The sequence below is a fragment of the Chelonoidis abingdonii genome, chromosome 18 (genome assembly GCF_003597395.2).
Source record: "Chelonoidis abingdonii isolate Lonesome George chromosome 18, CheloAbing_2.0, whole genome shotgun sequence".
NCBI lineage: Eukaryota > Metazoa > Chordata > Testudines > Testudinidae > Chelonoidis > Chelonoidis abingdonii.
The window spans coordinates 16,188,511-16,209,527 of record NC_133786.1 but is presented as its reverse complement, the minus strand read 5'-3'; the positions used below and the strand labels follow the sequence as shown (position 1 = coordinate 16,209,527).

The window sequence follows — 21,017 nt, the reverse complement described above, 5'->3', positions numbered from 1 at the left end:
TGCTGCATTTACCAGACTGAGTGTGCAGAGATGCCAAGTATCTCAGACAGTACAAGCAGTAGTGGGAAAGCCCAGCTGCTTTGCCTTTCCACACAGCTTGGAAGGGGAAGGCACCAGTCTTAATGCTGCCGTCAGCCATCTTTCTCACTTGCTTTGGTCATGTAAGATTGTATCAGTTCGGGTGCAGTATAAATGATGCCTCCCCCCGCAGCCTGTCAGCTTCCTCCATGTTGCAGGAGAGCCGGGTGCCCAGATCCTCCTCCAGCCAGCCCGAGTGTGCCAGCACCGCACCCACCAGCGAGAGGGACCCAGCGCCTGGACACCCCCTCTCTCACAGACTAAGCCCCGAGCCTAACCACTGGGCTACTGAGTGGATCTGAAAAAAGTGCTGACCTAAACAGCATTTAATTCAAGTGGAACAATGGTTGCACTTAAAGTACCACACAAGATCTTTTCAGGGGTGGTAAGGCAAAGCACCATATTTATTGGTAATACGTGGATCAATCAGCACTGGATTGTATGCATCTGATAAACATTATACTCATGCATTATTACACTCATGCACTCACACACAAGCACACTCCATCTTGTTGTTGTTACCAATTAGTTGCTCCCCTTAACTTCACTTTCCAGGTGAGTTAGATGTGGGTGGAGCCAGGCTTCTACCCATTGAGATCGCTGCTCCCATGTTGAGAAGACAAGACCAGGGTCCTCTGCAAGACACCTCACATTTATAGCAGCTTCCCTCTCATGCAGATCTGTACAAGATGCAAAATCTGTATCTGTGTCCATTGGTCCTTTGTGCTGCTCCCTTCTGGGTGTTGTCTCAATGCTGTTCAAAGAGGGTGTTTCCAAAAGAAGGTGCTTGCTTCTAACCCCCCCCCCCCAGTCCATCAATATGTCTGCTCTTTGAGTGAGCCCACTTGACAAGTTTTATTGTTCTTGGGTGTGGCTTCCATCCCCTCTCCAACAGTTGCAGCTATCTGGAGATGCTGCCTGCCTCATTCACACCTTGTTCATTCAACAGGGCAATTGATTTAAGGTGGTGGGAGGGGGAGAGATCTTATTCTATTCCTAGCAAAAAGACTTTTTTTTACATTATACCAAGGCTCAATACAAAGTTTTCTATATAAGAATCTGATACAAAGTTGTATGAAAACAAAGGCATAATACAAAGTCATATGAAAGTTATGTAAAGATGCTTAATGCAGAGATTTATCTACACAACTTCCACAGGCAAGAGAGATGAAGCCGCCCCATAGCTCAGGGGACACACAGCACTATTACATTTGACATTTATCCAAAGTTCTTTCTAACACAGACACGTGGGGGGATGTGAACCCCCATTACAGGCGAATCTCATCTTACGCGAGGGTTCTGTTCGGCGGTTAGCGCGTAAAGCGACAACCACGTATAGTCAAAATTACATGGAGTTGAATGGCGGGTGGAATCGCCCACACTACAGGTACAGTATTAAATGCATGCATCTGACGAAGCGGGCATTCACCCACGAAAGCTCATGCTCCAATATGTCTGTTAGTCTCTAAGGTGCCACAGGACTCTTTGCTGCAGTATTAAAACTATTTTTCTCTTTTTTTTGTTTTTGCCGACCATGGAAAGCTGAAGTCGTGCATGTTAAATGCGCGTAAGATGCAACAGACCTGTACACACAGCCCAAGCATGGGGCCAAACCATTGCACTACAGCAGAACTAGGTTAGGCTTTGCCCAAACACTAGTTGTTTAATATGGATCAGCGGCAACAGGCAAAAGCAGAGACGCTGCCCCTCACGCTACACCAAAGAACACACCTGGGCTGTTGGAGATGCCTCCTTACAGGCCTTGGCAACAGGCCTCCCTCCGTCTTTCCAGTTCATGCCGATCCACTGTAACTACATATTAACTGGGACAGAGCTTCAGAGTAGGGATACATTTGTCCTGGACTCTTCTTTGCTTGGCACGTCATCCTGGGGATGGCTCTGCTCCTTAAGCCTGTCCCTTGCTTTGCTTCTAGTGGCTCTGTTTAAAGAACAGAGAAAACGCTGTATCAGTTCCATGGTCTGGGATGGGAGAGTCTCTCAAATCACAAGGGTGTATACTGTTGCTAATTTGGAAGCAAGAATAAAATCCTGTTACTTTTGGGAGGGGTGGGGGTTAGGGTAAAGAATGTAAATGGAGGTCGATGGTCATCTCTGAAGCTCTGTGTAACCTGAGATCAATAGAAATATTTTCATTCAAATCAGAGAAATGAGCTGTTCTCATGGCAATTTTATTTTAAAAAATAAAAAACCTCCCCCTCCCTTGTTTTGCAGTCAGACACTTCAGGGTGTTGCTGCACAGGCATGATATTGGCTAGAAACAGACCATGGGAAAAAGAAACTGACTTGAGCTCCCTCTGCTCCCATACAGTAAAGACACTTCCAACAATGAGCTGGTGAGTGAGAGAATAACTTTCACAAGGCCCTGCTGTCAGTTACAGCTGATGTAAGGAAACTTAGTGGGGGTTTTAGACTTTTTTTTTTAAGCTCAGAGTCTCCTCTTAAATCTAATGTCCCCTGTAGCTTCTGTTCCATGTTCCTCTCCTTCCTATGCTTTTGTGTTTCTGGAGGAGGGAGGCAGGCTGAGGTCTGAAGACCCCAGGCTGGTTAGAGGTGCACCGGTGTGCTCAGGCTGTGGTGTATGGATGCACTGCGGGTATTTGTGCTGCAAGATCCCAGCTATCTCACCTACCTTTCCCATAGGGAGCAGGGCCCTCTAGGCCTTTTGGAGTCTTTTTCCATCCCTCTGTATTTAGGTGCATGTTGTGCTGCTGATTGCCCTGCCTCTATGCCTCTCAGCTCTCCACTGTCCAAAGCAGAGGGAGCCGGCTTGTTTCTGATTTCCTGCCTCTGGAAGGCTCTTGCTGCAGAGGACAGAGCTGTTGACTTTCTCCCAGGAGCTGCACTAGATCTAGAATGGCAGGAGTATTTTAAACCCACCTCCGTTCCCATCCCCCTATAAAGATTGTCCTGGGAATCAGGAAGGAATGTACCCATTGGGCAGCGATGATCAAAGGAGCAGGTTGGTGGTAGCCAGGATGACAGAGTTGATGAGCCAACAGTGTACTCTGCTCTAGCCTCTCCTTGGATGTCCACCCAGGCCTTTGTCCATTTGCTCCCATTACCTCGATGATCTGATAAATCCAGTCCAGGAATTCGGCCACCTTGGTGTAAACCCCAGGGTAGTTGGGTTCACCACACCCCGTGCCCCAGCTCACGATACCCACTAAGCGCCAGGTGAGTTCATCTTGGCAAACCAGTGGCCCTCCACTGTCTGCCTGCAAGACAGAGCGAGTGTCACAGTGGGGCAAGGCTTCCGTAAAGCTAGCAGGTGAGGTTATGCACTGTAGGGCTGCTCCTGCCCTGTGGACCCTGTCAGCCTTGCGAGAGCCTGAAATGCGGAAAGAGGCAGAGCTGAGCTGCCTGCTGCCGGTATGTCCCCTTGGCAGGCAGATTGCTAAACCCCAGCTCTGTTACGTCACTTTAGTGCTCATGATTTTCCTCTCCCTCAGTCAGAGGATCTCAAAGCACTTTAGCGGCCATTTTCAATCCATGCACTCCAGCAACACAGCGCCAGATCTTCAAAGGCATTTGAATAAATGGGAGTTAAGCAGCAAAATATCTTTGTGAATCTGGGCCAAATGCTGTAAAAAAAAACTTGCGGCACCTTAGAGACTAACAAATTTATTTGAGCATAAGCCTTTGTGGGCTACAGCCCACTTCATCGGATGCATAGAATGGAACATATAGTGAAGAGACATATACACATGCAGAGAGCATGAAAAGGTGGGAGTTGCCCCACTTTTTTTCTCCTGCTGATTATAGCTTATCTTAATTAATTATCCTCTTAAAGTTGATAGGGCAACTGCCACCATTTCATGTTCTCTGTATGTATATATATCTCCTCACTATATGCTCCATTCTATGCATCCGATGAAGTGCCCCCACCCTGACACCCACAGCCTCTCACTAGTTCTGCACAGGGCACCAGCACACCCCCAACGTGCCCCTGCTCTGCCCCTAAGACCCCCTAACCTCACCCATCACACGCCCCCACCCTGCCATGCCCTCCTTGTGCTGCCCGGGGCCTGAGCATGCTCCTGCCATGCCCTCTCCAGTAAAGGGCTAGAGGGGGACCCATCTTCATTTAGATGGGAGCCATGTTTCCCACCCTCTTCCCTATTTTCACATACGTGATAGACACCATGTGGGATCCAGTCCATGGTAAGCAGCATCACACTGCTCCTCAGTGTGGGGAAGGACTCGGTCCCTCACAGCCTATTAACAACAGGGGTTGTTTTCTCCCTGCTCTCACCTGGCAGGCATCTACTTTCCCGTCCAGGTAGCCTGCACACAGCATCCTCGGGGTGAGCTCACCAAAGTACATGCAGGAGCTGATGCATTTCTTGCTGCTGATTAAGGGAACAATAGCTTCCTTCAGCATCTCAGCAACAGGAACTGGATGTGAGGAAAACAAACAAGAGACAGTTTAACCTGCAGCCCTGGTGGCTAGATGCTGGGGTTTGCACTCAAGGCACAGCAGGACATGTATCATTACAGAGACCCTCTATCTCCAGGGCTCCTGAGGAAGTGGTCACTGGAATAGCAGTGGAGATTGGGGGTATCAGCAGAGCTGTGGGCAAGGAGCCCCAGGCTGCAATAGGAGCAGGGGCTGCGGGTTGGGACTGAGGACTGCAGTAGGTTTGCAGATCAGAATTCAACACTCTCCTCTAGACTCAAACTTATCCCCTCAGTGAGATGCAGCCTTTGCTTGTCTTTGTTTTAAAAGGGAGCTACGAGAGAGCTCCCCGTGCCTCCTGGAGCTGCTCACCATGTTCAGGTGTGGTGTAGCCCCAGCCGGAGATCCAGCAGTGGGTGCCGTGGGGGAAATCCTGATGGTACAGCGGTAAACACACTGCACGGATGGCATCTGGGGAGAGAGCCACGTGTTAGAGCACCATCAGCTTGGGGCGCCCCTCCCAGCACATGGCACAAACAAATTGAGATGGGCTCCCAGGAGCAGCCAGCCTGGAGCGAGCAGGGGTGATCTAGTCCTGAGAAGTCCAAGCGAAACACCCTTGCACCTCTGCTCCCTCTGGCTCCAGGGGCCGGATTCTCCAAAGAGCTGTGACCTTTACAGCCAGATCTCAGCTCTTTACAAAATCTGCCCACTTACTTCACTGCTTCCATGGGAGACAAGGTCTTGCGAGCGTTCTGTCCCATGTGTCATCAGCAGAGGCCCTGGGGCTTGCCTGGGGAGTGTTTTCTCTCTGCTGCCCCCTCCCTCCACAGCTGGACCAACCCCTCTACTGCCACTGCCCCAGGGATCGACAGAGGGCACGGGAGTAGGAATGGGACCGTTAGTGGGTGGCTCCCTTGTGAATGGATGCCATGGGGCTGCTCTGGGAGGATCCCCCACTCCCTCCAAGGGGAAGACGGCTGAAGAGAAGGGTCTTACTGGAGAAGTTCAAGGGCGCTGTGAGTTTCATCAATGCGATGTCATAGTCATGACTCCTGTCATCATAGCGGGGGTGGTAGATGATTTTCTCCACTGCTGCCCCGGCCTGCTGTGGGACTGACACGTGGGCGATAATCCCAGCAAAGACCAGCCAGCTGGAGACCTGTGGCCGCCTGTAACTGAGCAGAGACATGGCCCACCTGTTCCTCTGGGGCTGCAGTATTGCTGGGGCGGCCAACTCCCCACTCCCTCACCTGCTGGGGGAACAGCCGGGCTCGGCACTAGGCCCCCCACCAAGGCCTCCAGCTCTGCTGTTACCAGACTCACTTGTGCACACAGTGAGCGGCTGTGATGATCCAGTCATGCGCCACCACTGAGCCTCCGCAGACGTGTCTGGAGTTGAGGTACAGGCTGACCTGCCACGGCCAGCGTCCCAACGGGGCGTCGCTTCCGCCCACGATCCGGGCTGCAGTGGAGCGCAGGCCACACTCTGCAAAGGGGGAGAAACGTGAACCTGGTGCCCCCAAACACCACTTGAGAGTAGGGGAGGGATGGGCAGCAAAGCGTGTCCGAGAAACCTGTCCCTCTCCAGGAGATGAGTGGAGCTTTGCCTTAGGGCCAAAGAGAGAGAGGGAAGGCCTTTGAGCACCAAGCCGGGGGAGACTGAGCAGGAGAACAAAGAGGCAGGAAATGGGAAGAAAGAAAGGGAAAGCAGGCAGCAGAGAGGGAAGCAGCTGACAGGAGTCATTCTCCAGGTGTGCTCCTGCCTCCGGGCTGTGAGCCCCTGCTCTGCCCAAGTCCCTGGCTCACCCCCCACAAGACATCAGGGATTCGGGGTGGCCCCAGCTTTCTCCCTTTCTTTTGCCACCTGTGCTGTTCTCCATGTGAAATAACAGAGAGAAACCCACTCTAACCCCTTGTGTGTGCTCCGAGCTAGTTCCAGGACCTCTGCCTGCCCATCCAGGGACCTAAACCAAGTCTCCTCCCCCACCCAGCACCACTAAACCAGAGTGGAGAGGGAGCAAGAGAGAACAGCGAGGAATGCAGGAGTCCCACCTCTCCACCTGGGCCTTCTCTGGGCTAGCTGCTTGCCTGGCAATAGCCCTGGGTCTCAAAAGGAGAGTTCTGGGCCACAGCTGCCTTCCCTGACAAACAGGGGCTGCTGAGAGCATAAGGGTTTTAGATACTGCCGGGGGGACAGGGGCACTGATTGCACGTGCTGTTAATTACACAGTAGCTGTGCCATATGGACAGGAGGGATTTAGGAGCTGATGGTCATGTCACTGCTGCCCCTGCAAACAGACCCCAGCTATGAAATCACACGGACAAAGGGGCTGCTCCGGGGGCTTCAAAACCACCCTTTTTTTCTTGCCACTCAGCCGGCTGGGAAGCTAAATCTTCTTCCCACCCAGACCAGCTGATTTGTGCTGGCTTGTTACTGCAGGGTCGCTCAAGAGGGCTGGAGCTGCTTGACTGAGTAATGCTGCTGCTTGCAGACCATGCAACACTGGGGCTGCTGGATGGGTGAAGAATGACACAGGCTTTGCAAATGAACACCAGGGCCATGCTGAGCGCAGGGTGCTCAGTGTCTAGGGTGACTTGGGGCTTGTGCTAAGTAACAGAGGGTCTATAATAGCACAGGGAATGTAAGAGACCCCAGTGCAATATGAGGACAGGGTAAAGCACTTACCGGAACACTTCAGAGCCACAATTCGCCCTGAAGCACAGCTGCTCCTGCACAAGAATAAAATCAGGGTTTGAAATAAAGCTTTCCCAGAACTCTGCAGCCAGGAAACACAGAGATGGCCCATCACGGGGCTGTGTGGCAATGTGGCAGCTTCTTAGGAATTGGACCAGGCCAGTGGCATTCCAGGGATGCCCAGAAATGGATTCTGATAGGGAATATTTCATCGGAATCTGATCCCAGACATATAATTGGGTCACCAGTAAATGAGTATCACTGGATAATTTCTATCTTGGAAGGTGCCATTGAATTCATAAGACGGGGGTCTCGATTCAGCAAAGCACCTAAAACCATTGATTTAAATGCGACTTAGCACATAACCTTAAAGCTTAAGCATGTGTTTAAGTGACTTTGCTGAACATGGGCCATGCTCTTTACATTGAGAAGAAAAGAGACAGTTGTAGGTTTACCACATGTAAGTAAACTGAGTAACTCTACTCCCCTATAATGGCATGAAAGCTACAAACTAGCTTTGTCTTCAGTGTTTTACACTTGTTAGTTAACAAATAATAATAATGCATGGTAGGCCTATAATTACTGGCGCCTACCGAAGGTTTTTCTCCTTCCCAGCACTTTGCAAACATGAGCTGGTGCAGGGCAGAAAGCTCATGTGTGTAACGACCCAGGTTGTGTTGCTGCGGCATCAAAGCAGAGTTGTTCTAAGAGGGCTAGCGGGCCTGCCTGAAGGTCAGGAAGTCAGCTACCCTGTTGGCACTGAGGGTATCTCTGCTTTGCAATCAGAGGTGTGATTGCAGCATGTGCAGACGTACCCCAGTGCCTAGCTCATGTACCATTAGCCATGAAACACAGACTGTGCAAACTCTTCTGGGACCCAGGGTCATTATTCTGGTGGCTAGGCTGTGCTGATGTCTGCACCGCCAAAGCTTTGCTGCTGTAGGTACTCACACTAGCTAGATCGAAGCTAGCTCAGATATTCCCACACGTGCTGAGTGCAGTGCAGACATCCCCGCTGTGTAAGCATTAAGCTGGCTTCGGTCCTATTTTAGTGGCATGACCAAAGCACCCAACACCTTGACCCTCCCGGCAGTTGTGGCTCCTGCCCGTGCAGTCGTTGTGCTATTTGTGTTCCCATTTGGTGTCACTTAGTTGCCAGTTCACATTTTCTCCCTCCCTTCATATTTGCTGATCAGAGTCAATGCCAGCCCTGCAGAGCCTGGCAGTCACCTCCAGAAACACGGAGACATTTTCTCAGACAATATAGCAGTGAAGGGACCTTCTGTTCAGTCCCCTCAATGCCGGTCCTGCTCTCCCCAGCTCCGTCACCCACCTGACCTGCCACACATCTTCTATGATGCTCTTCTGGTTGGGCACAATCTGAACAAAATCTTGCGTATCATTCACCTTGACATCTGTCAGGTTCACTCCTTTGTGATGGGCGAGTCTGCAGAAGCAACAGCAAATATCATCACCTAAACACAGAGAGAGATCCGAGAGCTCACTCACATGACAGCGTTCTTATGGGCACTTCCTTCCTCTCTTCTGCATAGAACATTGTACTCTAGTTTATACATGCTAATTCTGGCCACATTCTCACACAGAGATAGGGTTCAATATAATATCCATCACCCACTGAGAGGACTAAACCTTTACTCTGCCATGTTTCATGGAATCACAGTGCTTAACCAAGAGGGCTACTAACTACAGACGCACAAAAACAGGCTTCTACGCACGCAACTTGAGTTCCAGTTTTGTCTCTCTCATTTACCGGGGCAATGCCCTGTCTGGAACTGTACAGCACACAGGGACATCTAGTGGCTAAATAATAATACTGCAAATGAACATACCCCAGGACTTACTTTAGACTCTAACCCCAAAATCAGGAAATAGGTTTGCTTGCATCACTAAAGTATCTTCTCAGATGCTACCATCCCTTTGCTAGCCTTGCAATGTCGACAGCGTGTGAGTACAACAGGAGAAAGTAACAATACTGTGCCCTTCGCTGACACCTTCCAAGTGAGGATCTCAAAACACGCTCCAAACATGAACGAGTTCATCCTCACCTGGGAAACAGGTGACTATTATGATCCTTGTTTGAAAGATGGGGGAAATGAGGCACAGAGAATATAGGTTACAGGGGAGTAGAGGAGGTACAGTTAGAACCCAGGAGTCCTGCTTCTCATTTATGCCAGAAAACCATCCTCCTCATCTCTATGATGATCAGGGGAAATGCACAGCCACAGAACAGCAGTAGAGAGGAGAACAGTGACATGATATCTGGGAGTGACTCTATAGACAGAGATGATATAAGGGCTTAACCCAACTTCTGGGGAAGCCGATGGAAAGATAATCTCACAGTCCATGATTCTGTGAGCTTGGGGAGCTGCTATGAAAGTCTCAGGAAATAAACCCAAGCTACAGGACATCTAGTGTGGATCAAAAAATGCAGACTGTTTTTTTCCCCACAGAAATTTTTTCATTTAAAACAATATATCAGGTGAAAAAATGTAAATGTGCAGTGAAAATTCCAATCCCCACATGGTTTGATTTGGGGGTATAATAAGCCTCTGTCCCAAATCTGGACCTTAGCGTCCAAAATCTGGGTGCTTAGCATGAACCTCCAAGCTTAATTACCAGCTTGGATCTTATCTCGCTGCCACCAGTCAGAATTCTGAGTACCTGATAAACTCTCTGGTCTCCCCAAACCTTTCCCTGGGGGACCCCCAAGACTCAGATGCCTGAGCCTCCAATAAAGGGAAATAACCCACTTCCCTTCCTGCTCTTTACCTCCTCCCAGATTTTCCCGCCCTGGGGATACTAGGAGATTTCCCTGCTTCAAGTACTCAGAGAGTAGTTATTAATGGTTCCCAATCCTGCTGGAAAGGTATAACAAGTGGGGTTCTGCAGGGGTCTGTTTTGGGACCAGACTCTGTTCAATATCTTCATCAATGACTTAGATGTTGGCATAGAAAGTACGCTTATTAAGTTTGCAGATGATACCAAACTGGGAGGGATTGCAACTGCTTTGGAGGACAGGGTCATAATTCAAAATGATCTGGACAAATTGGAGAAATGGTCTGAGGTAAACAGGATGAAGTTTAATAAAGACAAATGCAAAGTGCTCCACTTAGGAAGGAACAATCAGTTTCACACATACAGAATGGGAAGAGACTGTCTAGGAAGGAGTATGGCAGAAAGATCTAGGGGTTATAGTGGACCACAAGCTAAATATGAGTCAACAGTGTGATGCTGTTGCAAAAAAAAGCAAACGTGATTCTGGGATGCATTAACAGGTGTGTTGTGAGCAAGACACGAGAAGTCATTCTTCCGCTCTACTCTGCACTGGTTAGGCCTCAACTGGAGTATTGTGTCCAGTTCTGGGCACCGCATTTCAAGAAAGATGTGGAGAAATTGGAGAGGGTCCAGAGAAGAGCAACAAGAATGATTAAAGGTCTTGAGAACATGACCTATGAAGGAAGGCTGAAAGAATTGGGTTTGTTTAGTTTGGAAAAGAGAAGACTGAGAGGGGACATGATAGCAGTTTTCAGGTATCTAAAGGGTGTCATCAGGAGGAGGGAGAAAACTTGTTCACCTTAGCCTCTAAGGATAGAACAAGAAGCAATGGGCTTAAACTGCAGCAAGGGAGGTTTAGGTTGGACATTAGGAAAAAGTTCCTAACTGTCAGGGTGGTTAAACACTGGAATAAATTGCCTAGGGAGGTTGTGGAATCTCCATCTCTGGAGATATTTAAGAGTAGGTTAGATAAATGTCTATCAGGGATGGTCTAGACAGTATTTGGTCCTGCCATGAGGGCAGGGGACTGGACTTCGATGACCTCTCGAGGTCCCTTCCAGTCCTAGAATCTAGGCCCCAAATAAACATCAAGTAACTCTCCTACGGGTCCCTGGCTCCCAGTCCATGTGCTCTGATCACATTACTTCTGCACTATCTTCATCAAAATGGCAAATCAAAGACCTGTACCGAGACTGGCTGACTAGGTCTATGCTGAGAGGAGCATCACTTACTGGAGGTATCCCAGCTGCCTACAGATCAGAGTCCCCAGGGAGAGATTCCACCGCTCGTGACATGCCAGGAGCCAGCCGGGCCTGCTTTCCACCTGCACTTCCAACAAGAAGCTTCCCGTGTTTATTCTGAAAGATACTAAAACCATTTTATTAAAAACATCCTACAAGCTTCCTTGCGACCCGCTCTTTACAAAGGCCAAAGCTAAACACAGTAAAGTCCCAGTGACTAAGGAGGGCTGAACCCATCCCCAAATCTGGCTCTGCAGAGTGCCCCAGAAAACCTTTGGGGCTATTGCAAACCACTCCTGGACCTTTCCATGTGTTCCGCGGGCTCAGGGGGTGGCACTGCTGGGCACTGGCAAAGCATTCTGGGTAGTGCTATGCAGAGGGCTCTAGCAAGCTTCCCCTTTGCTTCAGAATCACTCCAGTGTCACAAAAAGAAAGAACTTTGGGGACTGGGTTTAAAGGCAGAAGCTGAGCAGGGTGTGTTTGAGTGAAAAAAAAGCTGCAAAATGAGTTAGAGGCTGAATCAGAGACACTTGCTACTCACACAGCACTTCCCAGTTAGAGGTCTCTAAGCACTTTAAATAGCACCATTAACACTATCCCCATTGTAGAGGCAGGCCGAGCTTGGTGTCACAGAGCGATTGTGGTAGAGGCAAGCGTGGAACCCACTGCCTGTCCTACACCCTGTCCAATGAAGCACACAGTCTCCTGCATTCAACAAGTAATTAGTATCTCATTGCTGTAAAATGGTGGCTTTGTGAGACGTCCCATCCCAAGGGCTAGCTTCCCGTGGGATTAAAACAGTGGGTATGAGGGTCAGAAAAGGGGGAACCAGTGGAGAACAGGAGGTGTGACATGTTTGGAGCACTGGTGCACCTGCACTGAACACCCAGTGCGTAAGAGGCTGTTGTCACCTCGCCTTTGCTTGCAAGAGGGGAACCCCCAGCCGAATTGGGCCCAGCCACACTGTGATCTGTAGCGACCTCACAAGATGGGTGCGGATGGCTAACACTGAGCCCTAGACAGCAGGAGATGTGGCGTTGCTGCTGAATTTACACCATTGTTGGCATCGCTGCTGCATTTGAACCACAGCTCACAATCTGCTCAGCCCCCACCTTAGGGGGTGGGTCAGAATCAGGGGGTCAGTAAGGAGCAGTCCAGCTCCCTGCTCAGAACAGAGACAGAGCTCCCGCGCATCTCCCTGGCTTGGGTAAACAGCACTTCCTCCCTACCCCCCACTGCTCCTCCGCCTCCTGCTTCACTCTCCTTTAACCACTGGACTCAGCTGTCAAGTTGCTACTGTGATGCCACAGCCCCAGAGATTGCCAACATCCTCCAGGGAGGGAAGAGGCTTTTTACTGCAAAACTAAAGGAGGAAGATAGAACGTGGGGGAACTTTCTGGTCTGTGACAACGAGAAAGGGGCAGGCAAAGGCACAGAGACAGCCTCATTCTTTGCTTTGCCTTTGACCTTGAGGACAGGAAATCTCCTTGCTCTTAGATCAGACTGGATTTCAGGGGGTTTCTACAGATCACTGTAAGTGAAAGGTCCAGCTGAAGGCACTAGGTGACACATCCTCTCCACAGGGATCCTGGCAGCGAGGAGAGAAGGGGCCTGGGGAGTAAAGATCTCAAACCTCTCCTGGGAGCCGTGGTGATGACGGGCTCATCTTCCCCGGCGTCTGTGCAGGTTGGGATCGACTCCATGTCCTGCAGGGAGCTGAGATCCTGGTCGGACAGGGGCACTGTCAGGAATTTCACTTCAGGAGGAAGCGCAGAGGACTGAGATGTGATTGAACAGTCTAGACAAGGCCCCAGAACACATGCCATGGGGAACAACCCTGCACTGGCCCTGAGGGGGTGATACACCCTTAGGGCTTGATCCAAAGCCTGCTGAAGTCAACAGAGAGATTCCAGTTATTATGAGGCTGATCTATTATTTGCACTACAGTAGCACTTGGATCAGACCCCCACTGTGCACGGTGCTGTACAAACGCACAGCGAGAGATGGTCCCTGCCCTGAAGAGCTTACATTGAAACAGACTTGACAGATGCAGGTGAGAGGGGAAACAGGCGCCAAGGGGGAAAGGAACTTGCCCAGCGTCATGGAGCATGTCATGGCAAACAAGGACTAGAATCCATTCCAGTGCCTGCTGCACTGTGCTGCCACCGGTACTCTCGCTTCCTGGGCTTTGCAGCTGGGCTTTCCCACACCTGGTATCTGTGGTCCTGGGACCCTGGTGACAATTCGCTCCAACACTTGCATGACCCCAAAGCCCTGCTCTCTGTTTCAGCCACTGGTCTAAGGGCGGTTTTGAGAGAGGTGAGGAATCCCCCAGGAGATACAGACCTAGAAGCCACATCCCAATGGCTGCCCCTGCCAGCAGTCCAATGGCCCCAAGCAGCAAGAGGCATCTCTTGATGGGGCAGAGGTTTTCCAGGGACATGTTGGAAGAATCTTTAAAAAAACAGAGAGAGGGGGAGAGAGGTTAGATACTGAACAAGTTCTGGGTCTTATTGTTTTCTCCTCTGTGGCACAGTCTGGGCCCTGTAATAAGATGAGGCTCTGAAACATAAACTCTTGTGTCAGAGGCCTAGCCTGAGGCCTGAAGCCTGAACCAAAGTACTTCCAGGCATTGCTAAGCAGAAGCAGGGCTGTGAGCCAGAGGCAGGCCTCACTCACAGAAGTAGTGAGAAGAGAAACTTGTGCCAAGATGGTATCAGGACACTCCACAGACATAACAAGGAACAGACAGGTGCATCTTGAAGACAGGACAGCATGATGGATAGATCTATTTGTCTGGAACAACATGATCAAAAGGGGGAGAGCACCCTAATGAGTCAAGGGGCTGTACCTCAGTACGTCAGTAGGGAGAGTAATCTGTCCTGTAACTGTATAAAAGCAGGTCCTAGAGTGCGCATCTTTGTCCAGCCTAGGGGGCAGTGGAAAGTCCCGCCACTGACTGAGCTGTGTCCATTGCCAGGGGGCACATATTCGTAGTATGTTCTGTAGAGTCTGTAGGGAACTATTACTGTGCTTCGTGTGACTATAAACCTAGCTCAGGTTCCTTCATACCTTACTAGAGTCTGTGGTCTTTGGGGTTCTCTCGGAGTCTGTTGTGTCAGCTATATGTGCAGAGCCAGGGCAGCACACAGAGGGAACACACACACAGCCAACTCTTATCATCACTGAGCAAAAGTAGAGCACCACACCGGTAGCTACTGACAACAGGCCCCATCTTGCCCCTTGTAAACTCCCAAGCTTACCACAAACTCTTCGTTTCCTGTGAGGATAAGCCCAGCAGATCGCCATGCACCAAGGTTAGTGCCCAGGAGGGGGCACTGGGTCTCAATCCCTAACAAGACTCCCCGGGGTGAAAACATGAGAACTAAGGAGGGATTCTTCCTCTGTGCATCTTCCATCTGGCCAGAAAACACAGTCAAAGGCACAGGAGCAGCAGGCTCCTTTCAATTAAAGAAGCTAGGCTAGCGGCACCAGGCAACCTACCTACTTTACTAACAGCTGGCTGGGTCTCTGGAGAGGCAACATCTGCAACATCTATAGATCACAAAGGAGGCTCTGAGTCATTTACATGAGCACAAGACGCGGTGTGACGTGGTGCTGCACTGTGCAAACGCTTGTGATGAGCATGCGATCCTCAGGCCGGCACACTGGAGAGCCTGTCCCACTTGGCTGCATTTAGCAATGCAGAGTAGACTGGCTGGTTGGACACCTCTGACAAGGGGCAATTCCCAGTGACCTTCTCCAGGGGCAGGCGACGGTAACAATCTGCACAGCTACTCCAGCACCCTCCATGCAGGGCTTTCTAGGCCCTGGACACTAGGGGTTGCTGGAGTGGGGGAGGAGTGGACAGATTTTTCAGGTTCAGGGGTGGAGAGGGTATTTTTCTTTCCAAAGGGAGGTGAGGGTTAGGGTTAGAAATGGCAAAGAAAGCACCAGTTCTGGATTAAGCACGAGGGACAGTTGCCAGCGATTCACCTCAGCTGGCAGAACCCCCAGACTCTGACAGCTCATCTCCTAGGCAAGGTCAATGCAGCCACCTTGATGTGAGCAGGTGTTATGGGGTCGCCGGTCCTGGCTTGATCTGTATCCTGTGGGTGACAGGCGAAGCAGAGAAACCCCTTACACCTCATGCTGCCCCAGCTGCCCCACCCCCATGAATAGCTCACCCTGTCCTGCTGAGGTCTGTATCCTTCCCACTTCTCCTCTTGGCTCCATTGTCTTGGCCCCCTGGCTTTGGCCAGCATCCCGAGGGCTATGAAGGTCAATGGGGAATTGGGCAACTGATCCAAGACTCTAGAGGGAAAGAAACAAAGATCTGTACAAATCTGGGGCCACAGGGAAGGAATCAGGGGAATGGTCCAAATGCACTGGAGGAGGTGGTTCATGGCCCAGTCACTCATGCTGGGCCCAGATCTGAAAATCCACTTGGATAGATAGATAAATAGCCAATGCACTCTCTTCCCCCGTCCAACCAACTGCAAAGTGCCTATCCTGCAGGCACTAGTGTCCAATTGTCCTGCCGTCTCCCAGCAGTCAATGAAAACCTCACAATACCCCTTAGAGAGGGGATTCTAGTGGGCATGCTCAGAGTGGGAGTTCCACCATGGGGCTCTGAACTGAGAAGATGGACCCTTGGCTCAAGAGCTGGGATCCAGTCCCAGCTCAGCCCAGGGGGAGAGGCACAAACCGAGAGCAGTTTGGGAACAGGCATTCCCTTTGTTCTCAGTGGAAGCCTGAGATATGGGGAGTGGGATTCCAGGTCCTAGGGGGCAGGGTGGGAGAACAGAGCCCTACCCTGGCAGCCCTGTGTGGGCTAGGTACAGCCAGTCAATACACAGGGGGATTCTGGGGGGAAATTCAAAAGCAACAAAACATTTTATTTTGTTTAAAAAATGTTCACCCAAATTTTTCAGTTTCTTTTTTTTTTTAAATGAAACTACATTAACTCACACACACACACACGCATGCACACACACGCACACGCATGCACACACACGCAAATCTGATGCCTGCTGAAGAACCCAACGTTCAATTTCTTAGCTTTCCATTTCCATTTCCTCCTTCAGTCATATCACTAGTTTCCAGCCCACAATTCCTCCCTCCCATTCGCTGGAACGGTCGGATGCAAATATTTTTATGGCTGACCTGGAACAACGCTTCCTCAGCTCTCGTCCACTCACGCCCCTTCTCTACCTACGCTACATTGATGACATCATCTGGACCCATGGGAAGGAGACTCTGGAAAAATTCCACCACGATTTCAACAGCTTCCACCCCACCATCAACCTCAGCCTAGACCAATCTACACGAGAGGTCCACTTTCTAGACACCACGGTGCAAATAAGTGATGGTCACATTAACACCACCCTATATCGAAAACCTACCGACCGCTATGCCTACCTTCATGCCTCCAGCTTCCATCCCGGGCACATCACACGATCCATTGTCTACAGCCAAGCACTGAGGTACAACCGCATCTGCTCTAACCCCTCAGACAGAGACCAACACCTACAAAATCTCCACCAAGCATTCTCAAAACTACAATACCCGCACGAGGAAATTAGGAAACAGATCAACAGAGCCAGACGTGTACCCAGAAGCCTCCTACTGCAAGACAAACCCAAGAAAGAAACCAACAGGACTCCACTGGCCATCACATACAGCCCCCAGCTAAAACCCCTCCAACGCATCATCAGGGATCTACAACCCATCCTGGACAATGATCCCAAACTTTCACAGGTCTTGGGTGGCAGGCCAATCCTTGCCCACAGACAACCTGCCAACCTGAAACGTATTCTCACCAGCAACTGCACACCGTACCATAGTAACTCTAGCTCAGGAACCAATCCATGCAACAAACCTCGATGCCAACTCTGCCCACATATCTACACCAGCGACACCATCACAGGACCTAACCAGATCAGCCATACCATCACTGGTTCATTCACCTGCACGTCCACCAATGTAATATACGCCATCATATGCCAGCAATGCCCCTCTGCTATGTACATCGGCCAAACTGGACAGTCACTACGGAAAAGGATAAATGGACACAAATCAGATATCAGGAATGGCAATATACAAAAACCTGTAGGAGAGCACTTCAACCTCCCTGGCCACACTATAGCAGACCTTAAGGTGGCCATCCTGCAGCAAAAAAACTTCAGGACCAGACTTCAAAGAGAAACTGCTGAGCTTCAGTTCATCTGCAAATTTGACACCATCAGCTCAGGATTAAACAAAGACTGTGAATGGCTTGCCAACTACAGAACCAGTTTCTCCTCCCTTGGTTTTCACACCTCAACTGCTAGAACAGGGCCTCATCCTCCCTGATTGAACTAACCTCGTTATCTCTAGCTTGCTTGCTAGCATATATATACCTGCCCCTGGAAATTTCCACTACCTGCGTCTGACGAAGTGGGTATTCACCCACGAAAGCTCACGCTCCAAAACGTCTGTTAGTCTATAAGGTGCCACAGGATTCTCTGCTGCTTTTACACATTCAGACTAACATGCTTACCCCTCTGATACTTGACATAACCAGACAGCGCGCGGTCGTACAGGAGGTGAAAGATCCTTACCATGACAGCAGCACTCAGGGGGGAGAGCATGCGGCTAATTCATCATCACTGCTCCATGGGGCCAGCAGCTGCTCTCTGACAGAGACGCAGCACCCGGGCCTCCCGTTAAATAGCCTGGGTTTCACACCACACATGCATGCATGGGCTAAACAAAGCCAGCAGTTATGGTGTCACAGTGAATAGAGCTGTTGTTTTCCCAGAGAAGTCAGAAGGCTGCCAGACTGTTTGCCCACCTCCCTACAATCTGATAATAGATAAGGGGGCAGTCGCTTAGCAATGCCTTGCCCTCCTCCTCGTGCCCAAAAAGCATGCCACTCTCCTGGGCGCCCCGCCAGGAAACTCTGTCACTCCGCTGGATTGAGGGCGGAGAGTGACAGAGCAGTATTAGCCTTTGTTGAAATGTTTCAGATCTCAGCCCTTTGGTTCATTTTGATTCTGTTTGGACAAGACTTCTCTGCAGCGCAGCCATAATATTCCAGGTGATAAATACTGCAAGAGAGCAAGATCAGCTGCAGCCTCTCCGAGCCCTGTAAGGTTCAGTTCATCCATCATTTAGGAAGATGGGATCCTCTTACCTGACTCCTATGGCAACAGCTCCCAACAGTTTCTGCTCCAGTCAGTCCCTTGGTAAAAACTCCAGGAGTACTGTCGAGGTTAACACGTGCATCTGGAGCCATATCTCAGGCAGGTTTCACAGCAGCCACGGAGCGTGATATCGCATGTCCCTGGTGCATAGCTGTCCTGTCCCTGGTGCAGGGCTGTCATATGCTACAAGGCCATTTCCATCGTCTCTTTCTTCCCTCAAAGTCAGTCAGCTCCTCCTGGGCCTCGGAGGGGCCTTGGGTTTCTTTGAACCTGCCTGGCTCAGGGGGTGGAAACGAATGAGGCTATTTGCTGTGGAAATGGTTGTGATTGCCAGCAGGATCCTTTGCGCCGACCCTAGGGTTTTCTCTCCCTTTGCACCATCTTCCTTCCTACCATCATGGTCTCTGAGTCCACAGACAGGACTGGGGTACTGTGGTAAGATCCTTGGGACCCCTGTTCCCCCAATACACTCACACAGAGCCGTGGCTGATACAGCTCACTGGCTGCCTGTGTCATTCCTGCGGAGAGGGCATGGAAAGGCTAATGCAAGTCACTCCTGTCCCCGAAGCTGCCTGGTTGCAAGTCAGACTGGACTGAATTTTTACAGCATGTAGAATGGTGCATTTTACCCACCTTGCTAGTCACACCTTGGGCTATAGCACAAAAGCAAGAGCCCATTGAGATAATTAAGCCAGAGCAGACAAAAAGGCATGTACTGTTGGGCCATTAGTGCAGCTCTCATGTGCATGAGGCTGGTGGCTACTCTCTTCACCTGAGCAGTGTATTAATGGTCCATACTTACAAGCCAGAAGTAATATAGTGCAGAGAAAAGTGGCAAAGGTATGTTTCATTGATGCAGGTCAGGACTGAGCTAAACTGGCAGAGGTGGGTGCTACAGGATTGAATTTATTATTGGACTGCGGTGCTGAGAAACTTCAGCTGATTGAGGGGTGTCGACAGAGCTGTGGGGGCTGAGGATCAGAAAACCAGGAAGGTGCTGCAGTCTGACAGCAGGTTGCTCCTGAGCCTTCCCACGTCTCAGCAAGCCCTTGCGAGCTGAGGGGCTTTGACATTTAAAGGTAACTTTCACAGGCATTATGTGCATTATTTGCCGGCCAGGTGACAGTTACTCATCACTCATCACTCAGCCCTAAAACCTGCCCTCCCGTTACACCTGTGCACTTGTCTGTAACACAGCAGGCTTAAAGCAAACAGAGGGCTGGGTAATTCTCCAGGAATGTGTGCCCGACCCTCAGCTCCCCACATGTCCCCCTGGCCATTTGGATGCAGAGTGAAAAGAATAAAGGTCAGAATAGCAGATGCCACCATTTCGTTTCTGTTTTGGTTTCCCATGTTAATTCCATGCTGGTGAAAGGTGCCTGGTTAATATCTCCAGAGGATGAAAGTCTTTTATCCACAGCATGTTCCTCTTCCCCCTCTACCCCACAGCATGGGTCACTCTGCCAGGAGGGCTCAGCACCAGGAATCAGCCAGTCTTTCTCCTCTCTGCAGACTCCGCCACTGGGAGGAAGTGGGGCAATGAGTGTCAGCTCCGAAAGTGGGAGATTTGAGGATATAAGTTACTTCCCACTGTGGCAATGGACTGATTCATTGGACCTAGGCTGGGGCCTTTGGGTGCAAGAAGCAGGGAAGGGTTAAGATTTTCTGTGGAGAATGCAGGAAATCTCAGTATTATTTTTTATGAAATGTACGTATGCCTCAGCTGTATTTCTGTGTCTCTGTAAATGTTTGCCAGTTGCATTGCTCCCAAGAGGGGCAGTATCCAACAGGAGCCAAGCTCTTTTGGCCCTCTTGCAGGAACTGGTGAGAAAGAGAGGTGCTGGAGCCAGGGACCCAGTATCTGAGCAGCAGAGCTGCAGGGATCCGCTCTGCAAAAAGTGGAAGCCAGGTCCTACCACTAAGAAGGCACCAGCATGGAGTCTTCTCCATCCGACTCCAGGGCACCTATCCTCACAGCAGGGGCACTAGACTTGGAGAAGGATCCATTTCTAGAGTTCAGCAAACTATAAAAGAGGGGTGTAAAGCACCCCAAGTCATCTTTCACCTAAGAAGACAGAGGAGCTGAGCACTTTGGGGGAGATCTTGACCAGCGAGGCGGTCACCCATCTTGCAGGAAAAAGATGTAAGAAACGTAACAAAACTACCGTGTTGGTTGAAGGGAAGTCTTAGTCACTAGCGTGTGTTTTCACTTTTATTTCTTTGTGACCATTTCTGACTTTAACCCTGATACCTGCACTCAGTTCAAAGTTCTCTGCTTCCTGTTAAATACACTTGTGTTACTTCTATTCTAAATGAGCCCGGTGCAGTGCTGCTTTTGAAGTGATTATTCACTCCAGTTAAAGCAACAAGCCCCTAGGCATTTGTCTCTTTCAAGGCCCTTATGACACCTCTGAATGTTCCAGGAGAGGGCTGGCCATAGGTGGGGAAATTCGGGACTGGGGTCACTTGGCTGGTTGTAACCAAGCCTCCAGAGACCAGAGCATGGCTGGGGTAGCAAGTAGGTGGGCTGGAGGCAGTGCTGCTGAACCAGGGTAGCTTAACACACAGATAGTGTGTGCTTGTGTTCTGGTGGGGAGCAC

General features: G+C 50.3%; 1 protein-coding gene across 1 annotated transcript; it reads right to left on the bottom strand.

The window, feature by feature from the left end:
• Positions 1–1,670: 1,670 nt before the first annotated feature.
• TMPRSS5 (transmembrane serine protease 5) lies at positions 1,671–17,862 on the bottom strand. The gene is made up of 13 exons (XM_075073447.1): positions 17,833–17,862; positions 15,418–15,544; positions 13,577–13,684; positions 12,864–12,986; positions 11,222–11,357; positions 8,527–8,640; positions 7,185–7,228; positions 5,822–5,984; positions 5,495–5,673; positions 4,868–4,966; positions 4,352–4,494; positions 3,162–3,314; positions 1,671–2,017 (listed from the first exon to the last, which is right to left on the bottom strand). The coding sequence occupies exons 1-13, from the start codon at positions 17,860–17,862 to the stop codon at positions 2,009–2,011; spliced, it is 1,428 nt and encodes a 475-aa protein (XP_074929548.1). The 3' UTR covers positions 1,671–2,008.
• Between the last annotated feature and the right edge of the window lie 3,155 nt (positions 17,863–21,017).